Source organism: Macrotis lagotis, chromosome 3, assembly GCF_037893015.1.
Source record: "Macrotis lagotis isolate mMagLag1 chromosome 3, bilby.v1.9.chrom.fasta, whole genome shotgun sequence".
Taxonomy (NCBI): domain Eukaryota; kingdom Metazoa; phylum Chordata; class Mammalia; order Peramelemorphia; family Peramelidae; genus Macrotis; species Macrotis lagotis.
Window position 1 is genome coordinate 43,765,283 of NC_133660.1, and position 16,205 is coordinate 43,781,487.

The following is a 16,205-nucleotide window of genomic DNA, read 5'->3' on the forward strand; positions in this document are numbered from 1 at the left end:
TGGAGGAGAGCCTGGAACTAATTTCCACTGTTCCACATAACTCCTTCTAGCTCACCTAAAACACCATGTCTGTGGGCAGACCCTTTCTTCAGTCAGCCCTGGATCTCTGACCTAGAATTGGATTACCAGTGACAGACCTGCCTGTTGACCCATGTTCCTGTACCCTGGTCTAGATTGATCACTTCTGTGCTCTGCAGTAGAAAGTTCTGCATTGCTGTTCTAGCTATTCGCCATCCCTCATGTTCACATACTACCTTTGACAACCTGGACTGAGGGGGAAAAATTATTCTCTATGATATTTTGAATTTTCTATCCAGGACTTAATCTGGTACATTTTCTATATTTGTAGAAGACTTGGGGAGAACTGAGCTATACTTTCTCCTGCTTTTTCACCACTTTACCTGTCCCCCACCAAAAGGTCTTAATATTCCATGGTTACCCGGTAAGCACAATGGCTGACAAGAGAGGTAGAGAAGGATGAGAATTGAAGAAACCCATTAGATGGTAACTTTGGTGAGAAATAATGATGAAGTTAAAAACAAAGCTGTAGAGAATTGAGAGACTAAGAGAAAAAGAAGTAGTCACTTATTATAGATGACTTTCTCAACATGTTTAGCTATAAAGGGGAGAAGAGATGGGGACAGGTAGTGGTAATGGATAGATCAAGTGAAAACTTTTTGAGAATGAAGGAGTCATGGGCATGTTTGCAGCATATAATCTGTTTTGATGGCTTGCCTCTGGAGGAGTGACTCCAGCATCTAGTATCTTTGAAAAATTTACAACTGTAAACTGTAAATTCTCACTTACATCATAATATGGAAATAGCTATTCTTAAATAGTGGCAAACTATGTCTAATCAAAGAATCAGAATTAACTTTTCTCTGAATTTTTGAAATCAGCTTTATTTAAAATGTAAGGAAAAACATTCCATCATAAGTTGTCATAATTATTTTTGTATTATAGTATTTGTTGATTGTCTTTCTATGTTTACATATTCATCTCTTTTTTTTTGGTTTTTGCAAGGCAATGGGGTTAAGTGGCTTGCCCAAGCCCACACAGCTGGCATCTTTTTCTCATAGAACACTTTTTCAAATACTGGTTTAGTCTAAAGCCTATGAGTAAGTGATGGAAATTTATTCTCACTTTATTAAGTTACATGTTGAGTTGATTGAGTAAATCCATCATTCCCACCCTTACATTTATATGTGTGTTTAGGGGCTATAGATAAACATAAGTATATTTACATGCATGAGTATATACACAACATGTACTTGACAAATATTATTTATCATCATCATCACGTATGGTAGTCTGTGAAAAGTCCAAACAGAAAAAAATGTATTCCCCTACTGAGAGCATAGCTCTACAAATGCTTCTATTTTGGACAATGTTTTAGTGATTTGTATTAGATTTTGGAATACCCTACACTGTCATGGTGAGATATGCTAACTCAAGAGAAATCATTGGCATTCCATATTGGAAAAAATAAAGACCATATTCTGCCCATATATATTGAGAAGCTATACAGGCTAGAACTGAATAGGATAAAAGAATTGAATCACACTGAATAACTGAAATTGTCAGTCATTTGGCTAGTTTACTAAATGCTCATGTGTCAGGGTCTGGGTGAAGCACTAGGAGCACATAGAAAACAAAAATTCCCACCCCCCAGAAAGTTTTGGAAATAAAAGTCTAATGTAGGAAACAGCATATAAACAACTATGCAAACACAAGATACAGACCATGAAAATGAGAAGAATCTCAGCAAGGAGGGACCAGGAAGTGTCATCTTTTGTTGGAATTTGAGGTGCCTTGAAAAGACCAGAAAAGCCAGGAGGGAAAACATTGCAGGTATGGGGTCCAGCCAGCAAAAAAGCAAGGGGTTAGGAGATGGAGTATGTGTGGGTGGCCAATGTAGCTGAATCCCAGAGGGTATGGAGAGAGGGAGCTAGGGGTAAAAAGACTGAGAAGGCAGGAAAGGACCAGAGTAACAGAGGTTGTATATTTTTTTCTAGAGGCAATAGGGAGTAATTGGAATTTATTGAGTTGGGGAGAAGGAAGGAAAGGGAAATGAAAAAGAAAAGGGTAGGATTGAAAATGTGGGGTGAGTTTGTGTAGGAAATCTAGGATGATTGCAAAGTTGGGAGCTTCAGTTAAACAGAATTGTGGTACCCTGTGGAGAAAAAGCAAAATTGAAAAAAAGGTTTGGGGAAAGATAATGAATTCTGGTATGATCATATTGAGTTTGAGATACTGACAGAATGTCCATTCACATGGATGGTCCATTCAGTTTGAGATGTTCAAGAGGCATATAAGTGATTCAGGACTGGAATTGAATACATAGATTTGGGAATCATCTACATAGAGCTGATAGTTGAATTCAGATCACCAAGTAAAATACTAGAGAAAGAAGAGTTTACCTGATTGCACTCATTTCTTCATATATCAAAGGAGTTGTTGGGGTCTGTATAGAGTCTGTGCAAAAGAAGACTGGAAAGGAAAAATTTGTCATCCTTTATCATTTGTTCCATAGGAGAGAATGTCTTCCTAATCATGATATGGAGAGTATGAAGGAGAAGCAAAGAGGACTCCCAGAATCTGAATGGGTGACTGCTGGAAGGTTTATGGTGCCCTAAAGTAAATTAGGAGGAGAGACAATGGATTCTGTTTTGGATATGGGGTGTATGTGTGTTTCCCTCCTAGGAACTAAGAGAGATGATTGCTTATCAGTTTTACAAGAGGAAATATACATAAAATTATCCTGATACAAAATAGAATTTGCTCATTTTGATGCAAAAATTTAAGCAAAACTTTTGAGGCAAGTCAATACAAGAAAGAAAAAGAAAACCTAAGAGAAAGTACTAAGCTGAGAGAAAGAGATACTGAAGTCAGAATGTCAGAGAGGAAGATAGATCTAAAAATGAAATGAGGATAAAAAAAGTCATTGGAAAGAATATAGAAGTGATACTAATGTGAGTGAATTAAAAGATGAGAAGCTACCCCAAGAAAATCAAACATTAATTTTGACTAGAGAAAGCAATGTGTGTAAATAGGATATTCAACAAGATTAGAAATGAACTATGATGAACAGTTTGGGGCAGCTCAGAGGCATTGACTCTGAAGTCAGGAGAACCTGAGTTCAAATTATGGACTTGTTGGCTGTATGACCCTGGGCAACTCACTTAACTTAAATTGCTTTTACAGACTCACAGGCACAGAGTATGAGAACTAAAGAAACATGAACACATTACATATATTGGATTCAGAACTGCATTCAGTTTACCAGTGTGGCCTTGGTCAAGTAACAACCTCTTTAGGCCTTAGTTTCCTCATTTGTAAGATCAATTAATAAATGAACAAGTATTTATGAATCCTTCATTGTTACATGTTACAAAGACAAAAACAAATCAGACTGCCTCTCCAGATGCACATACATGCATGTGTCTGTGGTTGTTTAGAAAGCATGCACATGTATGCACACATATATCAGCATCCACAAAAAGAAATACAAGGGAATGTTAGAGAGGAAATGAATTAAGTGACATTTAAAGTACCCTCCCACTTGTTGTGATCCTATGAATCAGAGAGGAAAGAGACTTAACAACCCAAAGATTTAGAATCATTAGAGGATTGATGTGGAGTTTAACCAAGTGCATAAGGAACCAGAGGGACCAAAGACAACATAAAAAGCCAAGTAAGAAAAAAAAAATTTGTTTTCTTTGGATTTGCTTCCTTTTTTAAAATTCAATTACAAGTAAGTTTTATTTTTATTGAAGTTCAAAATCATGCAAATGAAATTTTTATTTTTATAGTAATTCTATCTCTCTCTCTCTCTCTCTCTCTCTCTCTCTCTCTCTCTCTCTCTCTCTCTCTCTCTCTCTCTCTCTCTCTCTCCCTCTCTCTCTCTCTCGAAAACAAATTCCACAAACAGACTTCTGAAGAAGAGAAAACCCTCAGAACTAGCAGAGGAAGTGTTCCTCCAGTGAAACTTAAAATAAAACAGCTGCACACCTGCTTCCACCTGGTTTCCCTACTATGCATATCTCACAAAGACTTCTCTGTGTGATGTGTCTTCCAAGTTAAATAAGTAGCAATTTTAAGTAGCACCTAAAGAGAAACTAGGACAAGGTTTGCCAACAAAACCCCAGACCCGAAAAGTTCCCGCTTGTACAGGGTTTATTTTCATTTCTCTGACCCATTTGCACAGAGTTGTTAGTGATGGCCCAGCCAGCCACCCTGTACACAGCACACCAATAATAAACAGAGGCCGGCTGACACCCCAGGACACCTGCAGAAAGCTTTACAGTGAGTGATTGTTCATCCTAGAGGAAACTTTTTAGCTAAAACTTGATGGGTAGGCTTCCATTGGTTTGATAATTTCACACACAAAAATACACACATACATACATACACACAATCTGGTAGAATTTTACCAGAAATTATTCTGTGGCTCTGCCAGAACAGTTAATAGAAAATAATTCAATTTATAATTTCACACCATGTGAAAAGACCTTTTTATACATTCTTCCTCTTGTCTCTCAAACATTCTCCTTGACAGAATTCTAAATTCCAAAATAAAAAAGGTTGCTACCAATTTTAAGCCAATGTTTAAACAAATTGACTTTATTATTCCATTTTCTTAGGCTCCAACTTCTTATTTATTCATAAATTAGTTACTTGCCAGTGAAAATAATTTGCTGACATTCTGATCAGGCAGGTGCATAAGAATAATATGAAAAGCCTTCAGCAATATTTAAAGGCTGTTTGGAACCTGGATAGGAAGTAAAAGTCTTTTTACACTTTCATGCATTCAATTATTTTTCCCCAATAGTTAAGGAAAAAATACCTTCAACTGACAGTGGTTTCATATATATCCATATGAAAGTACTCACTTTTCATAATCAGATCAGTAATAGAACTGAAGAGTTCCTTTTAATTTAAATTTTACAATTTTTAAAATTAAATAAATTATTCAACCTGTCAAATGAACTACCATTTATTAAGTGCCTATTAGATGCCACAAACTTGTGTGAAATTTTGGATGTAAAATTAAGGATAAAAACAGAGGTCCCATTCTCAGAGAATTCAGTTTAATAGAGAAAGCAGCAGGTTAAATAACAGTGTAGAAATAAGACAGATTAAGGACAAAAATGGAGCTGATTTTTAGAGGGAAAGGGGCTTTTTGCCTGAGATTTAAAGGAAGCCAAGGAGGCAAGGAATTTCAGGCATGGAGGATCAAGTTGGGTGAAGGAGGAACTTGGAGTGGAGAAGCAGGATCCTGTTGCTCTTGTTGATCCTGGGAGGAGAAGGGAAAGGGGAGAGAGGAGGAGGAATGGCCAGGTCAGACCTATCTTTTGGGTGCAGGGCAAGTTGAGTCAGAGCCACAGCCGAGGAAAGGATAAAGTGTGTATGAAAGGACAGTGACCCTAATAATCCAGTGTTGGATACATGAAAAGATCCAAGCCTTGGGGAGAACTCACCAACTAATGGAAAACTGGAAAGCAGTTTGGCAGAAAGTAGATTTGGACCAATATCTGACTCTATATTCCAAGATCAGGTCAAAATGGACAATGATTTAGGTTAAAAGATTGATTCCATGAATTAGGGGAGTATGGAATCATTTACCCTTAGTATGGATGAGGGAAGAAACCAAACAAGAAATCGAAAGCTTTACAAGATGAAAATGATGAATTTTGATTACATTAAATTAAAAAGAGTTTGCACAAACAAAACCAATGTCACCAAGATTAGAAGGAAAGCAGAAAACTGGGGAGAAAAATTTTACAGCAAGAATCTCTGATAGAGGCCTTATTTCTCAAATATATAGAAAGTTTAAACAATTTTATAAGAATAGGAATCATTTTACATCTGATAAATGGTCAAAGGATATGAACAGGCAATTTTCAGACAAAGAAATTAGTTATCTGTAGTCACTTAGTTTCCTCACCTGTGAAATGAGCTGTGAGAGAAAATGACAGATCAGTCCAGTATCTTTTAGCTAGAAAATCCCAAAAAGGTATCACAAAGAATTGGATATGACTAAAAAATGATCAGACAAGAGCAACAACAAAACACATAGTTGGTGGAATTGTGAACTGATCAAACCAGCCTGGAGGGTTATAAGACTGTGCCTCCCCTTGGACCCAGTAATGTCTCAATCCCAAAGGGAGGCCAAATTATCTACTGGAAATAATTTAAATATTCCCAGCACTTTAAGACAGTTCTAAGACAATGAGAGAGGACTTAAAGGTGAAAAATGCCATTCACTTCTGAGAAAGAACCAATGCCCTCTGAATGTAAATTGAGGCATATTTTATTTACTTTTTCCCCCTTGGATTTTTTAAAATCTGTTTTCTTTCACAACACGGCTAATATGGAAATACATTTTATATGACTGTATATGTATAATGATACTCCTCTTTCTCAAAAAATACCAGTGACATCAGGGAGATGATGCCATGACAAGCACATGACAAGCAAATGAATTGGATTTGAGTGAGGGGTGCTGGACTAAGTCACTGACCTCACTTTCTCCTCCAGAGCCATCTGGATCCAGTGGCCAGACAGAAATCAGGACAATAGGAGATGGCACCGGAGGAGAGGCAGTCAGGGCTGAGTGATTTGGCTAAGGTTGGTCAGCTAATAAGGGTCAAGTGAATGAGGCTGGATTTGAACTCAGGTCCTCCTGACTCCTTGGCTGGTGCTCTTTCTACTGCACTGATTTACTACCCATTATGGATACTCTATATCAAATTGCTTGTCATCTCAATGAGCAGGAGAAGAGAAAGAGAGACAGAATTAGGAATTCAAAAAAACATTTTTAATAGATTTTAATTGATTAAAATTAATTTTACATGCAATTGGAAAAAATGAAGCATTTTTTTTAAAAAAAAGAAAGATTTTTTAAGGTAGAATGTCAGATCTCAGCAACAGATTGAATGTGAATATATGAGAGTGAAGAATCAAGAATAACACCTGGGTTGTAAGCCTGAAATGATGGTGGTACCTTACAGATAATAATAAAATTTGGAAGCAGGTTCAGTTTGGGACATACTGAGTTGAAATTGCCCATGTTTGTGATTAGTCAACTAGTTCTAACTTTGACTGAGAGTGCTTTCAAATATATAGGATTCTTTATTCTTACCTTAGAATTTTTAAGGGCAAAGAAAAACTGAGAGATGTGCTGCGATGGATCATCCTGTATTAGGCACATAGTTTAAATTCTGATTCTGTTACTTGGAACTTCAGTAACTCTCTCAAGAGTTTGAAAAACAGAGTCAAATCCCAAGATGATGACAAGATAGGATCCTCTCTTAGGCACTCTCTCATAAAACTTCTAAACTAAGGACTCTAACTAAACTTTCGAGAGACAGAACCCACAGAGTGACCCAGTGAGGCAGTTCTCCTACTCAAGGGACATTGAACTTTCAACTTTGCCCTCTTCAAATTTCACTGTTGTCCTTTTTTACTGTTAACTGATTTTCTGTCATCAAATCTGGATTTCTGGCAATATGTTGTTGTGTGACATGGAAATAAGGGTACCACTATCTAAAAGCAGTATGGGAGATATTAAAGATGGCAATGTGGAGAACTATAAAGGAGCTTGGTTTTCCCACATTTAATCTAGCTAAATTCTAATAAAACAAGAAAACCTAGGAAATCCACAGATTAGTAATACTCAATTCTAAAACAAACATACAACTACTAAAGAGAGAGAGAGAGTTTTTAAAGGGATAAAGGGAACCCTTGAGTATTTAAGCTCTTAAATTTTAAAAGCCTAAGGTCATAACTGAATTTACTCAAATTCTTATTAGCTATGTGACCTTAGGCAAGTCACTGAATTTCTATTTTCCTTGATTATTTCCTAGGACCAAAATACAATGAGGTAATATAAGAAGCATTGGCTGGCACACTTTGACTTTAATTCTTATTTACTCCTTTTCAGGACTACCAGATTTTCAGGAAAATGTTTTCCATTAAAATTGAGGGTTGGGCCTAGAGTAGAGGAAAACAAAAATGGATTAGAGAAAATAATTCTCACTTGACATCGAGAATCACTTCAACTTTTAAGATCATCTCTTTCTTTTGTTTGGCTGAAAGCTATCTCAGTAATCATCCTTAGAAAGTGTCATCTCATCTTTCATTGCATTATAATATAACCTTTTAACTCTAGGTCATGCTTCTTGTATTTGAAGCATTGTGGTTTTTACTCCATGAAATGTTGGTCTAAGCATAATCCAGTTTTCATAGCATTTATTTGTTTTTAGGGTTTTTTTGGTCAGATTTATAATTCTTATCCCAGTAGTTGGTGCCCAGGTTGCTTCTCAGTCTTATGTAAGGTGCTTTGCAAAATGCTATGTTATATTGTTATTATTGTTTTTCTTATCTCTTCCTGAAAAGTGAAAATATGAAATACTTATGATATATAAATAAAAAATAAAAAGCTAATAAAAACATGTTTCTGCCTCCAGAAGAAACTCTTTCATCCATCTTCAATCCAAAATTGAAATGTCATATTTCATTTTTTTAAAGTTTTTATGTTCTTCATGTGTTTTTTTTATTTTATTTAAGGCAATGCAGTTAAGTGACTTGCCCAAGGGCACACAGCTAGGCCATTAATCATTTGAATTCAGGTCCTCCTGACTCCAGGGCTGGTGCTCTACCCACTGTGCCACCTAGCTGCCCGAAACACCATATTTCAAATAAGAATGCTATGTAAAGTAAAAACAATAATAAAAAAAAAGTTGTGATGCTTATATATAAAAACAGAAGATCCTTACAACTCAGTTTTTAATATTTTTAATATTTCCCTTTCACTTGGACCAGTTTCTTCAGATAAAGGGAAGAATTCAGTAGCCTTTCTGAAAATCAAGTTCACAGAAATACACAAAGCAATCAGATCAATAGATTACACTGATCACAATTGACCTCAAGATGAGATATGAGAAGTCTTTACTTATTTTTCTTTACTTTTTTTGCAAATTTTGTTAAATTATTTTTGCAGAACTATTTTTAAATTCTTTGTTTTAAACAATTGCTTTCTCAGAAAGGAAAGAGGCTAGATATATTAGGAAATATAGATATAGAAATAATTTTATTCTAAAGAATACCTAACTTGAAAAATTTTCCCAAAACAAGATTTTTCCAGAGTTTTTAAGAGTTCTAAAATGCCCACATTTAACCAATGTTTCTTAGAAAAAACCTAGAATTGATTTATCTCTTTTCTAAATAGACATCCACAAAATAAATGTCTATTAGAAATAAACAGTTTTTGCAGATAAGGATTATCTATTCTACTTTTTTTTGTTAGCATATTTTCAATCTCAGAGAGCCTTTTAAGAAACTTGGAATATTTTGACTATAGTCATACTCCTGATATTTAATTTCCAAACATGTTGCTTAGTGCATTTAAAAAAAAATTAGTTTGGCTTCTCTCTCCATACATTTCCCTTTCAGAAAGGATCTTTTCTCCATCTCCTCATTAATGTTTGGCAAGAAATGTCAGGCAATATGGGATGTAATTTCTCCTCACAAGCTTATGAATTAGTATTTTATTCCACATCTGGGGAAGGACAATTAACCAGAGATCTGCATGAAATAGTAATAACTAAATTCCCCATCAGTTTATTTCCCCCAAAACAGGAGATGCAAAAAGCTTACACAAGATCTTGCATAAGACTTTTAAACCAAAAGATGGTCCAGGTTGAGTAAGAGAAACCCCAAGTTGTACATGTTCCCCAGTGTCAGGAAATTCCACTTTAACATAAACAATATATTTGTCTTCATATTTAAGGTTTTTTTGAATTCAATAATTTTTCAATGAAGTCCAGTCTTTTTCTAATCATTTTTGTTTCTATTGGAAATGTGCATTTTTGAAGCTTTTCTTCCCTCACCATTGAATCTTCTTTCATTCCCAAGTAAAATTAGCAAGAATTGTTGCAGAGAAATGTAGCTAGGAAAAACCAGGCCTATGTTCTTAATGTCCTCTTGTCCCTTGCAAAGCAATATTATAATTTGTTATTTGTTATTACTGCTTTATACATTACCTCCCAGTCAATTTTTTTTATTGAAATTGAATTTCTCTTGCTAGAGAAATAGACTCTGAATTGTATTATTGTCAGATCCCAGAATTTTTATCAGCCATTTATTTAGTTATAAGTAAATTTTAATGTTTTATAATCATTTAAAAATTAACAAGGAAAAAATAAAAATTAACAGGAGTTCACACAGCATGGTTGGGCCTGGAGTTCGGACTCAGCCTTTTGGACACTTAGTAGATGTATGACTCCAGGAAAGTCACTTAATCCCATTTGCCTCAGTTTCCTCATCTATAAAATGAGCCAGAGAAGAAAGTGGCAAAACCATTATAGTATCTTTGCTAAGAAATGGAGTCACTTAAGAGTTGAATACAACTGACAAATTACTGAACAACAGCACCATCAAAAGGACATAGATTTGAAACTGGAAAGAATCTGGGTTATCTCCAAATCCAATCTATTAATTTATGGATGAGATCAAGGATTACTTTGCTGCAAAGATTTTTTTCCCAGATTCTGTTTATCTTTTCATTTTAGATGCATTGGTTATGTTTGTGCAAGAACTTTTTTTAATTTTATATAATAAAAATTGTCCATTTTTTTGGAATGAAATTCCATTTACTCTTCCCTTCCATAGCCATGAATACGACTGGCAATTTCTTCTTGTTTCTCTTCTCTCTCTCTCTCTCTCTCTCTCTCTCTCTCTCTCTCTCTGTATATGTGTTGTGTGTGTGTGTGTGTGTATTTACAAAGATACAGTTGATATTATTTAGTAGTACTTTTAGATACCTGTCTCTGTACAAAAGATAGATACGAATAAGTCTATATTTAATTTCTTCTAGAAAGCTTTGTTTCCCCCAGAAACTAGTGTGTTCTTACAAGATACTAAGGTCTCTGACCTTATCAAATACTTTGCTACACTGTTCATTTGTGTATTTAATCTGTTCCATTTATTGACTAATGTACCCACATATATTTATACTTTAAGGTGAATTATATGCCTTTACAGATTCATAAATTATAAATCTAAGATGAATACAAATGGGAAAATGGCATATTTACCTAGTTTTCTTTTTTGCTATAATAATATTTATAAATAATTTCCTAAAATAATTTTAGATTTTCTTTTAGTAATATTGTCGTGTTGATTATTGCTTTGTAATAGAGCTTGAAATCTGACTTTTTAAAAATTTCCTTTGAAATTTTAATTTCCCTTGAAATCCCCCAAATCCACCTTTTTTCAGCCTTCTTTGTGTGACATCTCATTTGTATATTCTTTTTCTCTCATTAGACTGTAATGTCCTTGAGGACAGAGATTCTCTTTTATGTTTGAACCCCTGCCTCATAGCACAGTACCACACTTAACAAATGTTTAATGAGTGTTGAAACTGCCAGACTTCCTTCCTTCATTCTCACTGTGATCTCCATCCCCCTTTCTGTCTCCTAATCCATCATTGCTCTGGGCTCACAATCACAATCACAAATACAATGACAATTGTGGTAGTTCAGTTCAACTAGGCACTCTCCTTCCCCTGAAAAACCTTACTACTTTGTTTTACTCCCCCCCACACACTTCACTAAACTCTAATATCACAACCCGCCTTTTCTACTCTTTCTCATGGATTTCCAAGCCCTGTTAGATAGAGAGAGTCACTTGTCTCAACTGAGTCCTCAATATCTCTACTATTTCATTGATTGACTCTCTCACACAGAGTAACCATTCTGGTACTTCTCGTTCTTCCTCTTCCTCTCAGAACAGAGTTACTAAGAGTATCCTGATACTTTTCTGAGACAGTTAAGAAAAATATATTTGTGTTCCTTTTTCTCCCCACTCTATACCTTAAAACTTTTTTACCGTCCTCCATTTTCTCCTCCCTTGTTCCAAGCTAAATAGTAAGTTGCCATTCTGCTTTCCAAGACTAGCTTCTTTATCTAAACCATTCTATCTCCTTAAGGGTATTATCCACTCTCTCATTTCCATCCTTGCCCTGCTTTGATCTCTCTTCAGATCCATTATTTCTCTCATACCTACCAATATGCCTAGATATCCCTGATCTTTTTTTTTCCTGGAAAGCTAGTGATTTTTTAAAAAAATTTTATTACTTCTTTAAATTTCATAATTTTTCCCCAACCTCACTTCCCACCCCCCACAGAAGGTAGTCTGATAGTCTACATTTTTTCCATGTTATACATTGACCAAAATTGAATATGTTGAGAGAAAAATCATGTCCTTAAGGAAAAAATAAAATGTAAGAGATAGCAAAATTACATAATGCATAAGATAACTTTTTTTAATTGAAGTAATAGTCTTTGTTTAAACTCCACAATTCTTTCTTTGGAAACAGATGGTGTTCTCCATTGCAGATACCCTAAAATTTTCCCTGATTATTGTAGTGATGGAATGAGCAAGTCCATTAAAGTTGATCATCAACCCCATGTTGCTAATAGGATATACAGTGTTTTTCTGGTTCTTCTCATGTCATTCAGCATCATTTCATGCAAATCCTTCCAGGCTTCCCTGAATTTCCATTCCTCCTGGTTTCTAATAGAACAATAGCGTCCCATAATGTGCATGGCATCCCTCACCTTAATAATCTCTTTACTTCACCCTTCCATTACCTCAAGATCTCACGCTATATCTCTTTTCCCTTTTACAACAAAATTCATAGAGAGTTGTCTCAACATGTTGTCTTCATTTTCTCACTGTCTTCCAGCCCTGTGAAGACTGATTCCTGAACTTACATTTCTGCTGAAACTGCTCCATCCAATGTCACTGATGACCCTATCTAGAATCAAGATCCTAGGCCTTTACATTATTGGAAAGTCCCCTAGAAAGACTTGGTTTTAAGCCTGTGACCATGAAAAATGTTTGATCCTATAGGAAAATATACTTACTCTCTCTAGGCAGAACAATGGAAAACACCTATTCAGCTTTAGCTTGCATTTCTTGTTTTCAGAATGTGTCAGTCATAACTCAGTTACTACACCCTACTATGTCTTCATTAATCTACTAATTCTCTCCCTCTCTTTCCCAGAATTTTATGCTCACAATTTATCTTTTAATTTTTTTCAGTTTCCTAGTTATAAAGACTTGGTCCCTAGTTTATCCTTAAGTCACTTAAGTGAGAATGCACTGAATGTTTTTCCTTTACAAACTACACATTCCCCTTCAAAGAGGTGAGACACTAGCATGTAATGAAGCCATAAACATTAATTTGCTTCCAGAGCAGAAGTTGCGTTCATAATGCTTACTTATACCACTGATCACCATAAAATCCCCAGATGAATATAAGCATGAAGAAAGGGCTTTCTGAGAGAAGGGGCTTTTTAGCTAAGAAAGATTGGTGGAAGAGGAGATGCCAGACTCTCCTGATGCATAGCCTCAGAGCTGCAGCTTGGAGGGAGTCCCAGAGAAGATCTGGAACCCTAGCTTCAAGAGCCATGTCAGCAACACCAGCCAAGTTGGAAGCTGAAGGGAGGGAGGGGCAGGCCTGTCCAGTAGATAGCATGCTCTCCAAAGAGCCCAGCCCAGACATACTCAGAGACCTCCACCACCATACTGTCCAGTGCCAATGCAGCCTGCCAGCTGAGGCCAACAGAAGCCACAAGAAAAGATGTCCAGTGTTCCTAACATATTCCAAAAGTGTTTCATCTTTCTTTTTGTGATTTAAACCTCCTTGACCAGGCAAATGTTTGTATTTCGTCTTGTGTTTTAAGAAGCAATAATAATGGAATATTTTTAAAAGAAACTTAACTTTGTGTGTCTTGACAAAAATGTAAATGAAATGTTTATCAAATTGAATTGAACCTAGAAAAGAAGGAAAAGGCAGATTTTTGCAGTTTGCAACAAAAGCAGGAACAGCCATAATGTTTCATCATAGACCTACCTATCACAGTTCCATGATTGAGAGAAATAATGCATTAAACATTTGCTCAAATAGAATGACATTATTTTTATTGATTTATTTTCTCCAATTCTGTTGTTTTTCAGTCTATAATCTTCATTCGCGACAAAAACAGTAACGGTCAGGAGCTGTCTGGCTATATTGACTATGCACACAGGCTTAAGATGGAAGATTTTGAAGTCTACTTCAGTGGGAAAAGAAAACTGCTTCCAAGGCCCACAGATTTGAGGTAAGTGAGAGGTTATTTCTTTTGGAACTCTTCCCCCTGACCAATTGTTTTATCTGGCAGAGAAGAAAAAGATTTTCATTCTGTAAATACTTATTCTTGATTTGTATCATTGTTTGTAGGTTTGCCATTAATAAATGAACATATATTTATTTCTCAGATTTAATATGTGACTATCATATAGCTAAATCTTTTAATCAATAGAGTTTTTCATATATAATTGTCAAGCTATTGGCCTCTGAGTACAGACTGGAGGCAGTTTCCCTGGCTACTTCCTCTTTGATCTACAAGCTCCTCCCAGGTCAATATTGTCATATGTGTGGGTGTATGTAGTGTGTATGCTTGTATAATAGATTAATATGCCTATATGCATATAACTATCCATAATACATACATACTATATAATATATATGTGTGTGTGTATATATATATATATATATATATATATATATAAAACATATACATGATGTCTCTCAAGCTCTGTAACTATAATATTGCAAAGGTAGTGGTTCCACAATTACATTGGCCTACTGAGCCATTAAGTAGATTAGTCCCTTAGGTTTGCCCATCACTTTTTTATTATCTGAATCTTAAAAAAATCCCATTCAGCAAATATCTCACTTTTTATGAAAAACAACTACCTTCTAGTAAATGTACACCTTGGCTTCAATCAGTGATACGTAGAGGACCCAGACACTTTGAAATGCAATAAGAAGAAAAGGGCAATACCTTTTTTGGAGAACTGTGATTATTCAGGTAACCAGGAAACATTTCTCAGGTGCCAAGCACTGAGGATCCAAAGCAAGGTAAAAGATAGCCCCTGCCCTCCAGGAGCTCCCATTGAAAGGAGAAGACAGCATGTAAGCAACTGTGCACAGACCAACTGTAGATAGGATGAATCGAAGAGAACCAGCAGAGGGAAGCCGTAGAATGAAGGGGGATGAGGAAAGCCTTTTCACAGAAGGAACAGCTCCGGAAGCCGGGGAGGCAAGGGAGTGGAGAAAGAGATGGAGAAGTTTCAGTAAAAGTCCTGAAGTTGGTAGATGCAGTGTCTTGTGCCAAGGTGGGCACTGACCCTGAAATGAAGTGTACATTGGAGGTTGTATGCTCTATTAAATAATGGAAGTGAGGCAGATTATAAAGAACGTTGAATGATCCTGGAGACAATAGAGTTTATGGGGGGAGGACAACATGATGAGATTTGAATTGTAATGAATTTATGGAATTATTCATTGTAATTAAGGGAACCACAATGGGATCCCTCTGGTTCTACTGGGGAAGTAGGCACAGTAGGGAGTAATGTTTCAATCATACTTCAGTAAGACAAACAATGCAGGGGTCAAAGGCAAATGACACAAGAATGGCAATTGGGGTGGTGGAAGGAAGCAGAGACAACCTGAGGAAGACAACAGGGAACAGAGAGTGGCCTAGGATTGGAGTTGGGGGCTTTCAGGCAGCTTGGACCCAGTCAGTGAAGTTCCTTAGCATTTCCATATCATCTCAACATTATCAGCAAAAGCTGTTGTTCTGTTGGTGTCTGGTTCTGCAGATATCTGTAGAGTAGACGGGATCAGGAGTCCTTAGAGAAAGGCCTGTCTGGCCTCCACATAGTTTCATTTCTGAAGCAGTTTTCAAGTAGCCATTATGCCCTCTATAGGACAGCCCATAATGGACTTCTGGCTTCCCTTTGCCATATTACTTCTACTATTGTAGGAATTTACAGCGTTGATGTTCAGTCATTTTCAATGGTCTTATTATCTTCCAGTGGAGCCCTGTTTATGATTTTCTTGTCAAAGAGAGTGAAGTGGTTTGTCATTTCCTTCTCCAGTTCAGTTTACAGATGAGGAAACTGAGGTAAAAGGGGTCACATGATTTACCCAGGATCACACAGTTAGTGTCTGAGGCTAGATTTGATCTGAGGAAGATGAGCCTTATAGCAGCTACTTATAAATTAACTAGACTAACTGGAAGGGATGGGACTGATCATGGGGATCAGAACAAGAAACAATTTTAACACATTTACTTTGGCAGCTGAGT

General features: G+C 36.1%; 1 protein-coding gene across 2 annotated transcripts in view; it reads left to right on the top strand.

The window, feature by feature from the left end:
* Positions 1-16,205, top strand: part of CFAP299 (cilia and flagella associated protein 299) — a 456,940-nt gene that overhangs the window by 363,134 nt on the left and 77,601 nt on the right. For both annotated transcript variants that reach the window (XM_074228570.1, XM_074228571.1), the window contains exon 4: positions 14,029-14,171. In XM_074228570.1, coding sequence (XP_074084671.1) covers positions 14,029-14,171 — 143 coding nt within the window. The remainder of the gene's footprint in view (positions 1-14,028; positions 14,172-16,205) is intronic.